At 51.4% G+C, this 18692-nt stretch overlaps 1 protein-coding gene across 1 annotated transcript in view; it reads left to right on the forward strand.

Annotated features, from left to right (window-relative positions):
* The window catches only part of LOC140471153 (rap guanine nucleotide exchange factor 4-like), a gene marked incomplete at both ends in the record, with an annotated part of 48187 nt that overhangs the window by 19995 nt on the left and 9500 nt on the right, over window positions 1-18692 (forward strand). The window contains 9 exon segments of the mRNA XM_072567030.1: window positions 6042-6188; window positions 8082-8167; window positions 11095-11195; window positions 11411-11489; window positions 13071-13242; window positions 13784-13857; window positions 15834-15873; window positions 17028-17085; window positions 17185-17282. Of these exon segments, the coding sequence (XP_072423131.1) occupies window positions 6042-6188; window positions 8082-8167; window positions 11095-11195; window positions 11411-11489; window positions 13071-13242; window positions 13784-13857; window positions 15834-15873; window positions 17028-17085; window positions 17185-17282 (855 nt within the window).

Genomic DNA, 18692 nt, shown 5'->3' on the forward strand with positions numbered 1-18692 from the left:
TCCCTCCCCGGGGTATCTGTTATTCTGTATATGAACCACCCCGAACCCCTCGATTAAATTCCAGTCTGTAACTCCCTCCCGGGGTATCTATTATTCTGTATATAAACCCCACCCTGAACCCCTCGATTAGATTCCAGTCTGTAACTCCCTCCCGGGGTATCTGTTATTCTGTATATAAACCCCACCCCGACCACTCGATTTGATTCCAGTCTGTAACTCCCTCCCGGGGTATCTGTTATTCTGTATATAAACCCCCCCCCGAACCCCTCGATTAGATTCCAGTCTGTAACTCCCTCACCGGGGTATCTGTTATTCTGTATATAAACCACCCCGAACCCCTCGATTAGATTCCAGTCTGTAACTCCCTCCCGGGGTATCTGTTATTCTGTATATAAACCCCCCCGAAACCCTCGATTAGATTCCAGTCTGTAACTCCCTCCCGGGGGTATCTGTTATTCTGTATATAAACCCCACCCCGAACCCCTCGATTAGATTCCAGTCTGTAACTCCCTCCCCGGGGTATCTGTTATTCTGTATATAAACCCCCCTGAACCCCTCGATTAGATTCCAGTCTGTAATTCCCTCCCCGTGGTATCTGTTATTCTGTATATAAACCCCACCCTGAACCCCTCGATTAGATTCCAGTCTGTAACTCCCACCCCAGGGTATCTGTTATTCTGTATATAAACCACCCCGAACCCCTCGATTAGATTCCAGTCTATAACTCCCTCCCGGGGTATCTGTTATTCTGTATATAAACCCCCCCGAAACCCTCGATTAGATTCCAGTCTGTAACTCCCTCCCGGGGGTATCTGTTATTCTGTATATAAACCCCACCCCGAACCCCTCGATTAGATTCCAGTCTGTAACTCCCTCCCCGGGGTATCTGTTATTCTGTATATAAACCCCCCTGAACCCCTCGATTAGATTCCAGTCTGTAATTCCCTCCCCGTGGTATCTGTTATTCTGTATATAAACCCCACCCTGAACCCCTCGATTAGATTCCAGTCTGTAACTCCCACCCCAGGGTATCTGTTATTCTGTATATAAACCACCCCGAACCCCTCGATTAGATTCCAGTCTGTAACTCCCTCCCGGGGTATCTGTTATTCTGTATATAAACCCCACCCCGAACCCCTCGATTAGATTCCAGTCTGTAACTCCCCCCCGGGGGTATCTGTTATTCTGTATATAAACCCCACCCCGAACCCCTCGATTAGATTCCAGTCTGTAACTCCCTCCCCGTGGTATCTGTTATTCTGTATATAAACCCCACCCCGAACCCCTCGATTAGATTCCAGTCTGTAACTCCCTCCCGGGGTATCTGTTATTCTGTATATAAACCCCACCCCGAACCCCTCGATTAGATTCCAGACTGTAACTCCCTCCCCGTGGTATCTGTTATTCTGTATATAAACCCCACCCCGAACCCCTTGATTAGATTCCAGTCTGTAACTCCCTCCCGGGGTATGTGTTATTCTGTATATAAACCACCCCGAACCCCTCGATTAGATTCCAGTCTGTAACTCCCTCCCCGGGGTATCTGTTATTCTGTATATAAACCATCCCGAACCCCTCGATTAGATTCCAGTCTGTAACTCCCTCCCCGGGGTATCTGTTATTCTGTATATAAACCCCCCTGAACCCCTCGATTAGATTCCAGTCTGTAATTCCCTCCCCGTGGTATCTGTTATTCTGTATATAAACCCCACCCTGAACCCCTCGATTAGATTCCAGTCTGTAACTCCCTCCCGGGGTATCTGTTATTCTGTATATAAACCACCCCGAACCCCTCGATTAGATTCCAGTCTGTAACTCCCTCCCCGGGGTATCTGTTATTCTGTATATAAACCCCCCCGAACCCCTCGATTAGATTCCAGTCTGTAACTCCCTCCCCGGGGTATCTGTTATTCTGTATATAAACCCCCCTGAACCCCTCGATTAGATTCCAGTCTGTAATTCCCTCCCGGGTATCTGTTATTCTGTATATAAACCCCCCCGAACCCCTCGATTAGATTCCAGTCTGTAACTCCCTCCCCGGGGTATCTGTTATTCTGTATATAAACCCCCCCGAACCCCTCGATTAGATTCCAGTCTGTAACTCCCTCCCCGGGGTATCTGTTATTCTGTATATAAACCCCCCTGAACCCCTCGATTAGATTCCAGTCTGTAATTCCCTCCCGGGTATCTGTTATTCTGTATATAAACCCCCCCGAACCCCTCGATTAGATTCCAGTCTGCAACTCCCTCCCCGGGGTATCTGTTATTCTGTATATAAACCACCCCGAACCTCTCGGTTAGATTCCAGTCTGTAACTCCCTCCCCGTGGTATCTGTTATTCTGTATATAAACCCCCCGAACACCTCGATTAGATTCCAGTCTGTCACTCCCTCCCGGGGTATCTGTTATTCTGTATATAAACCACCCCTAACCCCTCGATTAAATTCCAGTCTGTAACTCCCTCCCGGGGGTATCTGTTATTGTGTATATAAACCCCACCCCGAACCCCTCGATTAGATTCCAGTCTGTAACTCCCTCCCCGGGGTATCTGTTATTCTGTATATAAACCCCCCCCCGAACACCTCGATTAGATTCCAGTCTGTAACTCCCTCCCTGGGTATCTGTTATTCTGTATATAAACCCCCCCCCGAACCCCTCAATTAGATTCCAGACTGTAACTCCCTCCCCGGGGTATCTGTTATTCTGTATATTAACCCCCCCCCGAACCCCTCGATTAGATTCCAGTCTGTAACTCCCTCCCGGGGTATCTGTTATTCTGTATATAAACCCCCCCCCGAACCCCTCAATTAGATTCCAGACTGTAACTCCCTCCCCGGGGTATCTGTTATTCTGTATATAAACCACCCTGAACCCCTTGATTAGATTCCAGTCTGTAACTCCCTCCCCGGGGTATCTGTTATTCTGTATATAAACCCCACCCCGAACCCCTCGATTAGATTCCAGTCTGTAACTCCCTCCCTGGGTATCTGTTATTCTGTATATAAACCCCCCCCCCGAACCCCTCAATTAGATTCCAGACTGTAACTCCCTCCCCGGGGTATCTGTTATTCTGTATATAAACCCCACCCCGAACCCTCGATTAGATTCCAGACTGTAACTCCCTCCCCGGGGTATCTCTTATTCTGTATATAAACCACCCTGAACCCCTTGATTAGATTCCAGTCTGTAACTCCTCCCCGGGGTATCTGTTATTCTGTATATAAACCCACCCCGAACCCCGCGATTAGATTCCAGTCTGTAACTACCTCCCGTGGTATCTGTTATTCTGTATATAAACCCCACCCCGAACCCCTCGATTAGATTCCAGTCTGTAACTCCCTCACCGGGGTATCTGTTATTCTGTATATAACCCACCCCAGAACCCCTCGATTAGATTCCAGTCTGTAACTCCCTCCCCGGGGTATCTGTTATTGTGTATATAAACCCCACCCCGAACCCCTCGATTAGATTCCAGTCTGTAACTCCCTCCCCGGGGTATCTGTTATTCTGTATATAAACCCCACCCCGAACCCCTCGATTAGATTCCAGTCTGTAACTCCCTCCCGGGGTATCTGTTATTCTGTATATAAACCACCCCGACCCCCTCAATTAGATTCCAGTCTGTAACTCCCTCCCGGGGTATCTGTTATTCTGTATATAAACCCCACCCCGAACCCCTCGATTAGATTCCAGTCTGTAACTCCCTCCCGGGGTATCTGTTATTCTGTATATAAACCCCACCCGAACCCCTCGATTAGATTCCAGTCTGTAACTCCCCCCCGGGGTATCTGTTATTCTGTATATAAACCCCCACCCCGAACCCCTCGATTAGATTCCAGTCTGTAACTCCCTCCCAGGGGATCTGTTATTCTGTATATAAACCCCCCCGAAACCCTCGATTAGATTCCAGTCTGTAACTCCCTCCCCGGGGTATCTGTTATTCTGTATATAAACCACCCCGAACCCCTCGATTAGATTCCAGTCTGTAACCCCCGCCCGTGGTATCTGTTATTCTGTATATAAACCACCCCCGAACCCCTCGATTAGATTCCAGTCTGTAACTCCCTCCCGGGTATCTGTTATTCTGTATATAAACCCCACCCCAAACCCCTCGATTAGATTCCAGTCTGTAACTCCCTCCCGGGTATCTGTTATTCTGTATATAACCCACCCCGACCCCCTCGATTAGATTCCAGTCTGTAACTCCCTCCCCGGGGTATCTGTTATTCTGTATATAAACCCCACCCTGAACCCCTCGATTAGATTCCAGTCTGTAACTCCCCTCCCCGGGGTATCTGTTATTCTGTATATAAACCCCACCCCGAACCCTCGATTAGATTCCAGTCTGTAACTCCCTCCCTGGGTATCTGTTATTCTGTATATAAACCCCCCCCCGAACCCCTCAATTAGATTCCAGACTGTAACTCCCTCCCCGGGGTATCTGTTATTCTGTATATAAACCCCACCCCGAACCCCTCGATTAGATTCCAGACTGTAACTCCCTCCCCGGGGTATCTGTTATTCTGTATATAAACCACCCTGAACCCCTTGATTAGATTCCAGTCTGTAACTCCCTCCCCGGGGTATCTGTTATTCTGTATATAAACCCACCCCGAACCCCGCGATTAGATTCCAGTCTGTAACTACCTCCCGTGGTATCTGTTATTCTGTATATAAACCCCACCCCGAACCCCTCGATTAGATTCCAGTCTGTAACTCCCTCCCGGGGTATCTGTTATTCTGTATATAACCCACCCCGACCCCCTCGATTAGATTCCAGTCTGTAACTCCCTCCCCGGGGTATCTGTTATTCTGTATATAAACCCCACCCTGAACCCCTCGATTAGATTCCAGTCTGTAACTCCTCCCCGGGGTATCTGTTATTCTGTATATAAACCCCACCCCGAACCCCTCGATTAGATTCCAGTCTGTAACTCCTCCCTGGGTATCTGTTATTCTGTATATAAACCCCCCCCCCGAACCCCTCAATTAGATTCCAGTCTGTAACTCCCTCCCGGGGTATCTGTTATTCTGTATATAACCCACCCCGACCCCCTCGATTAGATTCCAGTCTGTAACTCCCTCCCCGGGGTATCTGTTATTCTGTATATAAACCCCACCCCGAACCCCTCGATTAGATTCCAGACTGTAACTCCCTCCCCGGGGTATCTGTTATTCTGTATATAAACCACCCTGAACCCCTTGATTAGATTCCAGTCTGTAACTCCCTCCCCGGGGTATCTGTTATTCTGTATATAAACCCACCCCGAACCCCGCGATTAGATTCCAGTCTGTTAACTACCTCCCGTGGTATCTGTTATTCTGTATATAAACCCCACCCGAACCCCTCGATTAGATTCCAGTCTGTAACTCCCTCACCGGGGTATCTGTTATTCTGTATATAACCCACCCCAGAACCCCTCGATTAGATTCCAGTCTGTAACTCCCTCCCCGGGGTATCTGTTATTGTGTATATAAACCCCACCCCGAACCCCTCGATTAGATTCCAGTCTGTAACTCCCTCCCCGGGGTATCTGTTATTCTGTATATAAACCCCACCCCGAACCCCTCGATTAGATTCCAGTCTGTAACTCCCTCCCGGGGTATCTGTTATTCTGTATATAAACCCCACCCCGAACCCCTCGATTAGATTCCAGTCTGTAACTCCCTCCCCGGGGTATCTGTTATTCTGTATATAAACCCCACCCCGAACCCCTCGATTAGATTCCAGTCTGTAACTCCCTCCCGGGGTATCTGTTATTCTGTATATAAACCCCCCCGAACCCCTCGATTAGATTCCAGTCTGTAACAGCGGATTTCTGTGTGACAGGCTGGAGGAGGGGGTGCTGAATGGCCTCCTGCTGTTCCTGGTGTAAGGGACTGGGATGAGCCAATGGCGTTTTTGCTGTGGGGTCAGTCTGTGCTCTCCTGTCTGAGAGCTGACGTGGAAGAGGATGGAACGGCTGGGAGTTGGGTGGTGTGGTCTGGGGGGGCAGTGGGAAGGAGGGGAGGTGACGCTGACCTGGGATTGGTCTCCGCAGGGTGTGGTCTCCACCCTCCAGGAGGGAGATGACTTCGGCGAGTTGGCGTTAGTCAATGACGCTCCCCGTGCAGCCACCATTGTCCTTCGCGAAGACCACTGCCTCTTCCTCCGAGTCGATAAGGAGGACTTCAAACGCATCCTGAAGGTGAGGAACAGGGACCTCTGCCCAAGTCTTCACCTTGTCTTCACATCTGTCCGTCCTCTTCTTCATACTGCCTCTCTGTCATCTCTCCAATTCTTCACTCACTCTCTCCAATTCCTCACTCACTCACTCTCTCCAATTCCTCGCTCATTCTCTCTCATCCAATTCCTCACTCACTCTCTCCAATTCCTCACTCACTCTCTCCAAATTCCTCACTCACTCTCTCTCTCTAATTCTTCACTCTCTCTCTCCAATTCCTCACTCATTCTCTCTCTCTAATTCTTCACTCTCTCTCCAATTCTTCACTCTCTCACTCTAATTCTTCACTCTCTCTCTTTTTCCAATTCTTCACTCAGTCTTTTCTCCAATTCCTCACTCTCTCTCTCTCTCTAATTCCTCACTCTCTCTCTCTCTCTAATTTTTCACTCTCTCTCTCTCTCTCTAATTCTTCTCTCTCTCTCTCTTTCTCCAATTCTTCACTCACTCTGTCTCCATTTCATCATTCTCTTTCTCTCTCCAATTCTTCTCTCTCCAACTCTTTACTCTCTCTTCCTTCTCCAATTCCTCAATCTCTCTCTCCAATTCTTCTCTCTCTCTCTTTCTCTAATTCTCCACTCTCTCTCCAATTCGTCATTCTCTTTCTTTCTCCAATTATTCTCTCTCTCTTTTCCTCTCTAACTCCTCACTCTCTCTCCATCTCTCCAATTCTTCATTCTCTCTCTCTCCAATTCTTCACTTTCTCTCTCTCCAATTCTTCTCTCTCTCTCTTCAATTCTTCACTCTCTCTCTCTTCAATTCTTCACTCTCCCTCATTCTCCAATTCTTCACACTCTTTCTTTCTCCTATTCTTCACTCACTCTCTCTCCAATTCGTCATTCTCTTTCTCTCTCCAATTCTTCTGTCTCCAACTCTAAACTCTCTCTCCAACTCTTTACTCTCTCTTTCCCTCTCCAGTTCCTCACTCTCTCGCTCCATCTCTCCAATTCCTCACTCTCTCGCTCCATCTCTCCAATTCTTCTCTCTCTCTCTTTCTCTAATTTCTAATTCTCCACTCTCTCTCCAATTCGTCATTCTCTTTCTTTCTCCAATTATTCTCTCTCTTTCCCTCTCCAACTCCTCACTCTCTCTCCATCTCTCCAATTCTTCATTCTCTCTCTCTCTCCAATCTTCACTCTCTCTCCAATTATTCTCTCTCTCTCTCTCTCTCCAATTATTCTTTCTCTCTCTTTCTCCAATTATTCTCTCTCTCCAATTCTTCACTCTCTCGCTCTCTAATTCCTCTTTCTCTTTATCCAATTCTTTTCTCTCTCTCTCTCCAATTCTTCACTCTCTCTCTCTTCAATTTGTCACTCACTCTCTATCTTCAATTGTCACTCTCTCCAATTCCTCACTCTCTCTCTCTCTCTCCAATTCTTCTCTCTCTCTCCCCAATTCCTCACTCTTTCCAATTTTTCACTCGTTCTGTCTCTCACCAACCTTTCTCTCTTCATTCTCTCATTCACTCTCTCACCCTCCCTTCTGTCTTTTTCTCATTCACTCACTTTTCCCCTCACTCCCTCCCTCTCTCTATCTCACTCACTTTGTCTTGTCCCTCGCTGACTGTCTCCCTCCCTCTCTGTGTCTCCCACCTCTCTCCATCTTACTCACTTTCTCGTTCACTCTCTCTGTCACTCTTTCACTCTGTGTTGGTCTGTCCCTCTCTTCTCACTGATTGTGTGTCTCTCTCTCTCTCTCTCTCTCTCTCTCTCTCTCTCATTCTCTGTCTATCTATCTATCTCACGCTCCCTCCACATCCTGGGAGCAGGAGAGTGGGGTGGGAGGGTGGGGGGTGTTGAACTGAAATCGACTGAACCTCTGTTGTCTCTCTCCCCACCCACCCCCCCCAACCCCCTCCAGGATGTGGAGGCAAATACAGTCCACCTAAAAGAACATGGGCAGGATGTGTTAGTTTTGGAGAAATTCCAACCAACCATTAGTCCTGGGTAAGGTCACTCATCTTCCAGGTAAGACCTCAGACATGTGAGGACAGTGCCCACACACCTCGCCTTCCTGTAACACAAAAGTTTATAAAGTTAGTAAGGTTATAAATTTCCCAAGGTTTCTAAAGTTCTCAACGTTTATAAACTTCTCAAAGTTTGTAAACTTCTCAAAGTTTATAACATTCCCAAGATTGTAAAGTTTCCAAAGTTTATAACGTTCCCAAGGTTTCTAAAGTTCTCAATGTTTATAAAGTTCCCAAGGATTACAAAATTCCCAAGGTTTTTAAAATTACAAAGTTGATAGAGTTCCCAAAGTTTATAAAGATCCCAATGTTTATAAAGTTACTAAAGTTGCCAAAGTTTATAAAATTTCCAAAGTTTATCAGGGTCTGAAAGTGTACAATGTTCCCAGTGTAATAAAGTTCCAAGAGTTATAAAGGTCCCAAAGTTCATAAAGTTTTCAAAGTTTATAAAGTTCCCAAGGTTTCTAAAGTTCTCAATGTTTATAAAGTTCCCAAGGATGACAAAATTCCCAAGGTTTTTAAAATTACAAAGTTGATAGAGCTCCCAAAGTTTATAAAGATCCCAAAGTTTATAAAGATCCCAATGTTTATAAAGTTACTAAAGTTCATAAAGTTGCCAAAGTTTATAAAATTCTCCACGTTTATAAAGTTCTCAAAGTTTAGAAAATTCCCAAAGTTTATCAGGGTCTGAAAGTGTACAATGTTCCCAGTGTAATAAAGTTCCAAGAGTTATAAAGGTCCCAAAGTTCATAAAGTTTTCAAAGTTTATAAAGTTCCCAAGGTTTCTAAAGTTCTCAATGTTTATAAAGTTCCCAAGGATTACAAAATTCCCAAGGTTTTTAAAATTACAAAGTTGATAGAGCTCCCAAAGTTTATAAAGATCCCAAAGTTTATAAAGATCCCAATGTTTATAAAGTTACTAAAGTTCATAAAGTTGCCAAAGTTTATAAAATTCTCCACGTTTATAAAGTTCTCAAAGTTTAGAAAATTCCCAAGTTTATCAGGCTCTGAAAGTGTACAATGTTCCCAGTGTAATAAAGTTCCAAGAGTTATAAAGGTCCCAAAGTTCATAAAGTTTTCAAAGTTTATAAAGTTCCCAAGTTAATAAAGATCCCAAAGTTATAAAGATCCCAAAATTTATAAAGTTTCTAAAGTTAGTAAAATTAGCAAGGTTATAGAGTTCCCAAATTGTATGTGGTTCCTAATGTTTGTAAAGTTCCTAAAGTTTATAAAGTTGTCAAAGTTCACAAAGTTCCCAATGTTTTAAACTTCCCAAGGTTAAAAAGATCCCAAGGTTATAAAGATCCCAAGGTTTATAAGCATCTCAACGTTTCTGAAGTTCCCAAAGTCTATAAAGTTCCCAAAGTTAATAAAATTCTCAAGGTTTATAAAGTTCTGAAAGTCATAAAGTTCCCAACCTTATAAAGATCCCTCTGTTTATAAACCTCCCAAGGATTATGAAGTTCCCAAAGTTTATACAGTTAACAAGTCCATAAAGCTCCCAAGATTAATTCAATTCCTAAGGTTTATGAAGTTACTAAAGTTTACAAATTTCCCAATGTTTACAAATTTCCCAATGTTGATAAAGTTCCCAAAGTTTATAAAGTTAGCAAGTTTTGTAAAGTCTTCAAAATTTATCAAGTTCCCAAGATTATAAAGTCCACAAAGTTACAAAGTTCCCAAGGTTATAAAATTCCCAAGATTTATAACATTCCCAAAGTTATAAAGTTCTGAAGGATGATAAAGTTACCAAAGTTTATAGAGTTCAAAAGGTTATCAAGTTTCCAATATTTATAAAGTTACCAAAGTTTATAAAATTCCCAAGGTTTCTAAAGTTCCCAAAGTTCAAAGAGCTCACAAGATTATAAATTTTCCAAGGTTTAAAGAGTGAACAAAGTTTATAGAGTTCCCAAAGTTTACAAAGTTCCGAAAGTTGGTAAAGTTAGCAAGGTTTGTAAAGTTTTCAAAGTTGATAAAGTTCCCAAGGTCATAACGTCCACAAAGTTACAACATTCCCAAAGTTATAAAGCTCCCAAAGTTTATAAAGTTTCCAAGTTGTATAAAGTTCCCAAGGTTTATAACCTTCCCAAAGTTATAAAGTTCCAAAGGTCAACAAAGTTCCCAAAGTTTATAGAGTTCACAAGGTTATAAAATTCCCAATATTTTTAAAGTTACTAAAGTTTATAAAGTTCTCAAGGTTTATTAAATTCCCAAGGTTTATGAAGTTATTAAAGTTTACAAATTTCCCAATGTTATGAAGTTCCCAATGTTTATAAGATTCCCAAGGTTTATAAAGTTCCCAAAGTTTATAAAATTCCCAAGTATTATGAAGTTCTCAAAGTTTATAAAGTTCCTAAAGTTTGCAAAGTTTATCAAATTCTCAAAGTTTATCAAATTCTTAAGGTTTATAACGTTCCCAAAGTTTATGAAGTTCCTAGGTTTACAAAGCTTCCCAAGGTGCACAGTAAGCCTGATGATTGGGAGCATTTTAGAAAGTGGGAAAGGGCAACCAGATACTGAAAGTGTGAAAAAGATCCCTGGATCGAGGGACCGTGACTGGGGGTGGGGGTGGGGGGGGGGGGGGGGGTGTTGGGAGAGGAGGGAGTGTAGATTGGGGGTGAGGGGGCAGGAGGAGGTTTGGGAGGGTACTGTGTGAGGGTCTGCTTTACACCCAGAGGGTAGGGGGAGGGGGAGAATCTGAAACTCGCGGCCTGTGGGTGGGGGTGGGAGAGACAGAGACCCCCTCAGGACAGGGAGGGCTGGTTGAGATGGGCACTCGCGATGCCGAGGGTATGGGGTCAAGGGCTGGGAAACAGGGATTTCACAGGCAGGCGCGCAGAGTAAGATCCCACAGGTGGGAAGGAGAGCACCCGCTCCAGCTGATTGAACTCCCTTCTCTATCCTCAGCCGTTGCGCCAGGTACCTGGTCATGGCTGGGACACCGGAGAAGATTCTGGAATATCTACTGGACACCGTCAGCTTGGAGACCACCTACAGCAACCCAACAGGTAGCGCAAGGCGGGAGGAGTCCATTCGGCCCCGTCCGGCTGTGGTAGCCCATCGTGCGAACGTGTGGCACGGGGACAGGGAGACGGTGGAAGAGTGCGGGATGGGGTAAGGGGTGGGAATGGGGGCGTGGGAGCAAGGTTGGGAGAGAGGGAGCGAGGGAGACGTGTGGGAGAGCGAGGCAGGAAATGTCCTAACTTGCATTTGTCTGAAGCAGATTCGTTCCTCGGGGATTTTCTTCGGACACAGACCATCTTCATACCAACAACCCAGTTCCACAGAGCTCTGCTCACCCAATATCCTTCCTCATGGGAGGGTCAGGGCTGAGGGAGGGTCAGGGCTGAGGGAGGGTCAGGGCTGAGGGAGTGGGTGCTGTGGGAGGGTCAGTGCTGAGGGAGTGGGTGCTGTGGGAGGGTCAGTGCTGTGGGAGGGTCAGTGCCGAGGGAGTGGGTGCTGTGGGAGGGTCAGTGCTGAGGGAGGGTCAGTGCTGAGGGAGGGTCAGTGCTGAGGGAGGGTCAGTGCTGTGGGAGTGGGTGCTGAGGGAGGGTCAGTGCTGAGGGAGTGGGTGCTGTGGGAGGGTCAGTGCTGTGGGAGGGTCAGTGCCGAGGGAGTGGGTGCTGTGGGAGGGTCAGTGCTGTGGGAGGGTCAGGGCTGAGGGAGGGACAGGGCTGAGGGAGTGGGTGCTGTGGGAGGGTCAGTGCTGAGGGAGTGGGTGCTGTGGGAGGGTCAGTGCTGTGGGAGGGTCAGTGCCGAGGGAGTGGGTGCTGTGGGAGGGTCAGTGCTGTGGGAGGGTCAGTGCTGAGGGAGGGTCAGTGCTGAGGGAGGGTCAGTGCTGTGGGAGTGGGTGCTGAGGGACGGTCAGTGCTGAGGGAGTGGGTGCTGTGGGAGGGTCAGGGCTGAGGGAGGGTCAGGGCTGAGGGAGGGTCAGGGCTGAGGGAGGGTCAGTGCTGAGGGAGGGTCAGCGCTGAGGGAGTGGGTGCTGAGGGAGGGTCAGTGCTGAGGGAGGGTCAGTGCTGAGGGAGTGGGTGCTGTGGGAGGGTCAGTGCTGAGGGAGTGGGTGCTGTGGGAGGGTCAGTGCTCTGGGAAGGTCAGCGCTGAGGGAGGGTCAGTGCTGAGGGAGGGTCAGTGCTGAGGGAGGGTCAGTGCTGAGGGAGTGGGTTCTGTGGGAGGGTCAGTGCTGTGGGAGGGTCAGTGCTGAGGGAGGGTCAGGGCTGAGGGAGGGTCAGGGCTGAGGGAGGGTCAGGGCTGAGGGAGGGTCAGGGCTGAGGGAGGGTCAGGGCTGAGGGAGGGTCAGGGCTGGGGGAGGGTCAGTGCTGGGGGAGGGTCAGTGCTGAGGGAGTGGGTGCTGTGGGAGGGTCAGTGCTGTGGGAGGGTCAGTGCTGTGGGAGGGTCAGTGCTGAGGGAGGGTCAGTGCTGAGGGAGGGTCAGTGCTGAGGGAGTGGGTGCTGTGTGAGGGTCAGTGCTGAGGGAGTGGGTGCTAAGGGAGGGTCAGTGCTGAGGGAGGGTCAGCGCTGAGGGAGTGGGTGCTGAGGGAGGGTCAGCGCTGAGGGAGTGGGTGCTGTGGGAGGGTCAGTGCTGAGGGAGTGGGTGCTGTGGGAGGGTCAGTGCTGAGGGAGGGTCAGTGCTGAGGGAGGGTCAGCGCTGAGGGAGTGGGTGCTGTGGGAGGGTCAGTGCTGAGGGAGTGGGTGCTGAGGGAGGGTCAGCGCTGAGGGAGGGTCAGTGCTGAGGGAGTGGGTGCTGTGGGAGGGTCAGTGCTGAGGGAGGGTCAGTGCTGAGGGAGTGGGTGCTGTGGGAGGGTCAGTGCTGAGGGAGGGTCAGTGCTGGGGGAGGGTCAGTGCTGAGGGAGCCGTTGACCCTTGACTCTGGGGCCATCGCACTTTCAGGAGCTGTGCCCCTGGGCCAGAGAAGGTGGTAGTGCAGGAGGGAGTGGCCTCCAGGTCTGACTCATCTGTGGCCACGAAGGAGAAGGTGCTGCACCTGGTCAACCAGTGGGTATGCGTGCTGGGGGCTCGGGCACAGGAAGATCCCGCGGCGCTGGCCCTCCTGCAGGTGGGAACACCCCTCCCCCGCTTCCCTCACCCCTCCCCTCCCTTGGTCAAGATGTCTCCTTGAAGGGGTGGGGGGTGGGGTGTGCTGACCTTGTCCCCCTCAATCCATTACCCGCACCCCCTCACCCACCGAGACTGCCACTCTGCCCCTTCGACCTCCCCTCCTATCCCTCTCTTCCCCACTTACCCGTCTCACAACCCCCTCCTTCCCTCCCTCCCTCAAAACGTCCCCTCCCCTCGCTACCGAGTGGTGTCTGAGGTGGGGGGGGGTGACTCCCCCCTTCTCTCTCTCTCTCCCCCTCCCCCCGTTCCCCCCCCCCCCCCCCCCAGCCCCCACCCTCGTCCCTCGAGTTCCTCCCCCTCCCCCCCACCCTCCTTGCTCTCCCGTTCTGACTGAGAGCGTGACGCCAGCTCCTCCCCTCCCGCACCTTCACCCCGGTAACCCCTGTCCAATTTCTCTCTCTGCTCTCCCCCCCCCCTCCCCTCCCCCACACACCCCCCCCCTCTCCCACTCCCCCCCCTCTCCCCCCCCCGACGTCCAGGAGCTACGTTCGCTCGTCCTGAACGATGCCGAGTTGGGAGGACACGCGGAGGACGATGGCGTTTCCTACAACATGTGAGTAAGGGGGGGGGGGAGGGGGGAGGGGGGAGGGGGGGGGGGGGGGGGAAGGTGGCGAGGGCACGTACCGTCGTATCGACTCGAAGGGAGGGAGGGACGGGGGGTTCCCAGAGACAGGGTCGCTGCAGACAGATTCTCTAACACCCCCCCCACCTACACCGAGCGGTGTGGGTGGGGGGGGGGGGGGGGGGGCGGGGGGTGAGAGAGGGAGTGTGTGTGTGAGAGAGAGTGTGTGAGAGAGAGAGAGAGAGAGTGTGTGTGTGAGAGAGATGGAGTGTGTGTGAGAGAGAGAGAGAGAGTGTGTGTGTGAGAGAGAGTGTGTGAGAGAGAGAGAGTGTGTGAGAGAGAGGGAGTGTGTGTGTGAGAGAGAGTGTGTGAGAGAGAGAGAGTGTGTGTGTGAGAGAGAGAGTGTGTGTGAGAGAGAGAGTGTGTGTGAGAGAGAGAGTGTGTGTGAGAGAGAGAGTGTGTGTGAGAGAGAGAGTGTGTGTGTGTGAGAGAGAGAGTGTGTGTGTGAGAGAGAGAGTGTGTGTGTGAGAGAGAGAGTGTGTGTGTGAGAGAGAGTGTGTGTGTGTGAGAGAGAGTGTGTGTGTGTGAGAGAGAGTGTGTGTGTGTGAGAGAGAGATGGAGTGCGTGTGTGAGAGAGAGAGAGTGTGTGTGTGTGAGGGAGTTTGGAGAGTGTGGAGGTGTGAGAGAGAGAGTATGTGTGAGAAAGAGGGTATGTGTTCATGTGTGAGAGAGAGTGTGTGTGTTCATGTGTGTGTGAGAGAGAGAGAGACAGTGTGTGTGAATGTGTGCTTGAGAGTGTGAGAGTGTGTGTGAGAGACAGACAGAGAAACTGTGACAGAGAGAGTATGTGAGTGTGAGGGAGAGAATGTGTGAGACATTGAGTGAGTGTAATTGTGTATGTATCTGAGTGTGTGTGTGAGTGAGAGAATGTGTGTATGTGGCTGTGTGTGAGAATGAATGTGTTGTGTGTGTGTGTTTGATGGTGTATGTGTGGGTGTGAGTGTGGGTGTATCTATATGTGTGTGTGTCTGTCTGAGTGAGTGTGTGTGTCTGAGTGAGTGTGTGTGAATGAGGGTGTGTGTCTGTCTGAGTGAGTGTGAGTGAGTGAGTGTTTTAGGCTGCGGGGAACAGATCAGAAATCAATCCCCTGTCACAAAAGTGCAAGATGTTTGAATTTCTCAGATGACCGGTCCTTTAGACCTAGGTCTGCTGTGAGCACAGACTGGGTTTCTGTACAGACACAACCTTCACTGCTCACTGCCCTTCACTCCCTGGAAACAGGTTCAGGTACGAGTACAGGAGTCGGGGGAGGGTCATGTTGCGGCTGTACAGGACATTGGTTAGGGGGCCCCTGTTGGAATATTGTGTTCAATCCCGGTCTCCCTGCTACAGGAAGGATGTTGTGGAAGGGGTTCGGAAAAGATTGACAAGGATGTTGGAGGGTTTGAGCTACAGGGAGAGGCTGGGACAGGCCGGGGGCTGTTTTCCCTGGAGCGTCGGAGGCTGAGGGGTGACCTTATAGAGGTTTATAAAATCACGAGGGGGGGGTAAATAGACAAGGTCTTTTCCCCCCCCTGGGGTGGGGGAGTCCAGAACTAGAGGGGGGTAGGTTTAAGGTGAGAGGGGGAAAGGGACCCGAGGGGTAACTTCTCCCCCCAGAGGGTGGTGCGTGTGTGGGAGGAGCTGCCAGAGGAAGTGCTGGGGGCTGGTACAATGACAGCATTTAAAAGGCATCTGGATGGGGGACAGGAACAGGAAGGGGTTAGAGGGAGATGGGGCCGAGTGCTGGGGAATGGGGGGACTGGATTAGGTTAGGGGTATCTGGGTCAGCACGGACGGGACGGGCCGAAGGGTCTGTTTCCGAGCTGGACAGTCTGCAGCCCAGCTCAGACAGGAATGGGAGACCAGGAATCGCGAACGTTGTCGGGTTGACGCAGTCGAACTGATCTCCTCCGTCTCGCCGACAGGAAACACGGAACCACAAGGAACACGAGTGTACGAGAGAAGGTGGGTGCACCGAGTGTTCGATTGGGGGGGGGGGGTGGAGTAGAGGGAGCTTTACTCTGTATCTAACCCCCCTGTCCCTGGGAGTGGGGGGACAGTGTAGAGGGAGCTTTACTCTGTATCTAACCCCCCTGTCCCTGGGAGTGGGGGATGGTGTAGAGGGAGCTTTACCCTGTATCTAACCCCCCTGTCCCTGGGAGTGGGGGGTCGGTGTAGAGGGAGCTTTACTCTGTATCTAACCCCCCTGTCCCTGGGAGTGGGGGGACGGTGTAGAGAGAGCTTTACTCTGTATCTAACCCCCTGTCCCTGGGAGTTGGGGGACGGTGTAGAGGGAGCTTTACTCTGTATCTAACCCCCTGTCCCTGAGAGTGGGGGGACGGTGTAGAGGGAGCTTTACTCTGTATCTAACCTCCTGTCCCTGGGAGTTGGGGGACGGTGTAGAGGGAGCTTTACTCTGTATCTAACCCCCTGTCCCTGAGAGTGGGGGGACGGTGTAGAGGGAACTTTACTCTGTATCTAACCCCCTGTCCCTGAGAGTGGGGGATAGAGTAGAGGGAACTTTACTCTGTATCTAACCCCCTGTCCCTGGGAGTGGGGCACGGTGTAGAGAGAGCTTTACTCTGTATCTAACCCCCTGTCCCTGGGAGTGGGGGACGGTGTAGAGGGAGCTTTACTCTGTATCTAACCCCCTGTCCCTGGGAGTGGGGGACGGTGTAGAGGGAGCTTTACCCTGTATCTAACCCCCCTGTCCCTGGAGGTGGGGGGACGGTGTAGAGGGAGCTTTACTCTGTATCTAACCCCCTGTCTCTGGGAGTGGGGGGACGGTGTAGAGAGAGCTTTAGTCTGTATCTAACCCCCTGTCCCTGGGAGTGGGGGACGGTGTAGAGAGAGCTTTACTCTTTATCTAACCCCCCTGTCTCTGGGAGTGGGGGACGGTGTAGAGAGAGCTTTACCCTGTATCTAACCCCCTGTCCCTGGGAGTGGGGGGACGGTGTAGAGGGAGCTTTACCCTGTATCTAACCCCCCTGTCCCTGGAGGTGGGGGGACGGTGTAGAGGGAGCTTTACCCTGTGTCTAACCCCCTGTCCCTGGGAGTGGGGGGACGGTGTAGAGGGAGCTTTACCCTGTATCTAACCCCCTCCCGTGTCTGTGCTGCAGCTCAGGAACTGGGGGCGGATTCTGGCTCACGGTGATGGGATGGACTCAAGCACCAGAGGTAGGTGTAACCCAAATCCCCTCTCCCTCCCCTCCCCTCAGCTCTCCCCGTGAGTGGGATCTTGCTGTGCGCCCCTGACCCTCCCTCCCTGTGTTACAGAGTGCGAGTTGGTGAGGTGTTCGGAGAGCCAGAGGACCGCGTCGAGGGGGCACAAACATCGTCTCTGTGTCTGCCCCGGGCAGGGGTCGCAGATCCTGGTAAATCCCTCACTCGTCCCTCGATTCCCCGGCCCCCATCCCCCCGATCTCCGGGATCCCACTCTCCTCCCGATCCCCATCCCCCCCCCCCGATCTCCGGGATCCCACTCTCCTCCCGATCCCATCCCCCCCCCCCCCGATCTCCGGGATCCCACTCTCCTCCCGATCCCCTTCCCCCCCGATCCCCGGGATCCCACTCTCCTCCCGATCCCCTTCCCCCCGATCCCCGGGATCCCACTCTCCTCCCGATCCCCTTCCCCCCGATCTCTGGGATCCCACTCTCCTCCCAATCCCATCCCCCTCCCGATCTCCGGGATCCCACTCTCCTCCCGATCCCCTTCCCGCGGATCTCCAGGATCCCACTCTCCTCCCGATCCCCATCCCTCCGATCTCCGGGATCCCACTCTCCTCCCGATCCCATCCCCCCCCGATCTCCGGGATCCCACTCTCCTCCCGATCCCCTTCCCCCCGATCTCCGGGATCCCACTCTCCTCCCGATCCCAATCCCCCGAACTCTGGGACCCCACTCTCCTCCCGATCCTAATCCCCCAATCTCTGGGAGCCCACTCTCCTCCCGATCCCCTTCCCCCCAATCTCTGGGTTCCCACTCTCCTCCCGATCCCAGTCCCCCAGATCTCTGGGATCCCACTCTCCTCCCGATCCCCTTCCCCCCGATCTCCGGGATCCCACTCTCCTCCCGATCCCATTCCCCCTTCTCTCCGGGATCCCACTCTCCTCCCGATCCCATTCCCCCGATCTCTGGGATCCCACTCTCCTCCCGATCCCATCCCCCCCGATCTCTGGGATCCCACTCTCCTCCCGATCCCAATCCCCCCCGATCTCTGGGATCCCACTCTCCTCCCGATCCCAATCCCCCGAACTCTGGGACCCCACTCTCCTCCCGATCCTAATCCCCCAATCTCTGGGATCCCACTCTCCTCCCGATCCCCTTCCCCCCAATCTCTGGGTTCCCACTCTCCTCCCGATCCCAGTCCCCCCGATCTCTGGGATCCCACTCTCCTCCCGATCCCACTCCCCCCGATCTCTGGGTTCCCACTCTCCTCCCGATCCCAGTCCCCCCCGATCTCCGGGATCCCACTCTCCTCCCAATCCCTATCCCCCGATCTCTGGGACCCCACTCTCCTCCCGATCCCATTCCCCCGATCTCTGGGACCCCACTCTCCTCCCGATCCCAGTCCGCCCGATCTCTGGGATCCCACTCTCCTCCCGATCCCATTCTCCCTGATCTCTGGAATCCCACTCTCCTCCCAATCCCAGTCCCCCCGATATCTGGGATCCCACTCTCCTCCTGATCCCATTCCCCTTGATCTCTGGGATCCCACTCTCCTCCCGATCCCAGACCCCCAATCTCTGGGATCCCACTCTCCTCCCGATCCCAATCCCCCCCGA

Source organism: Chiloscyllium punctatum, chromosome X (genome assembly GCF_047496795.1).
Source record: "Chiloscyllium punctatum isolate Juve2018m chromosome X, sChiPun1.3, whole genome shotgun sequence".
Lineage (NCBI taxonomy): Eukaryota > Metazoa > Chordata > Chondrichthyes > Orectolobiformes > Hemiscylliidae > Chiloscyllium > Chiloscyllium punctatum.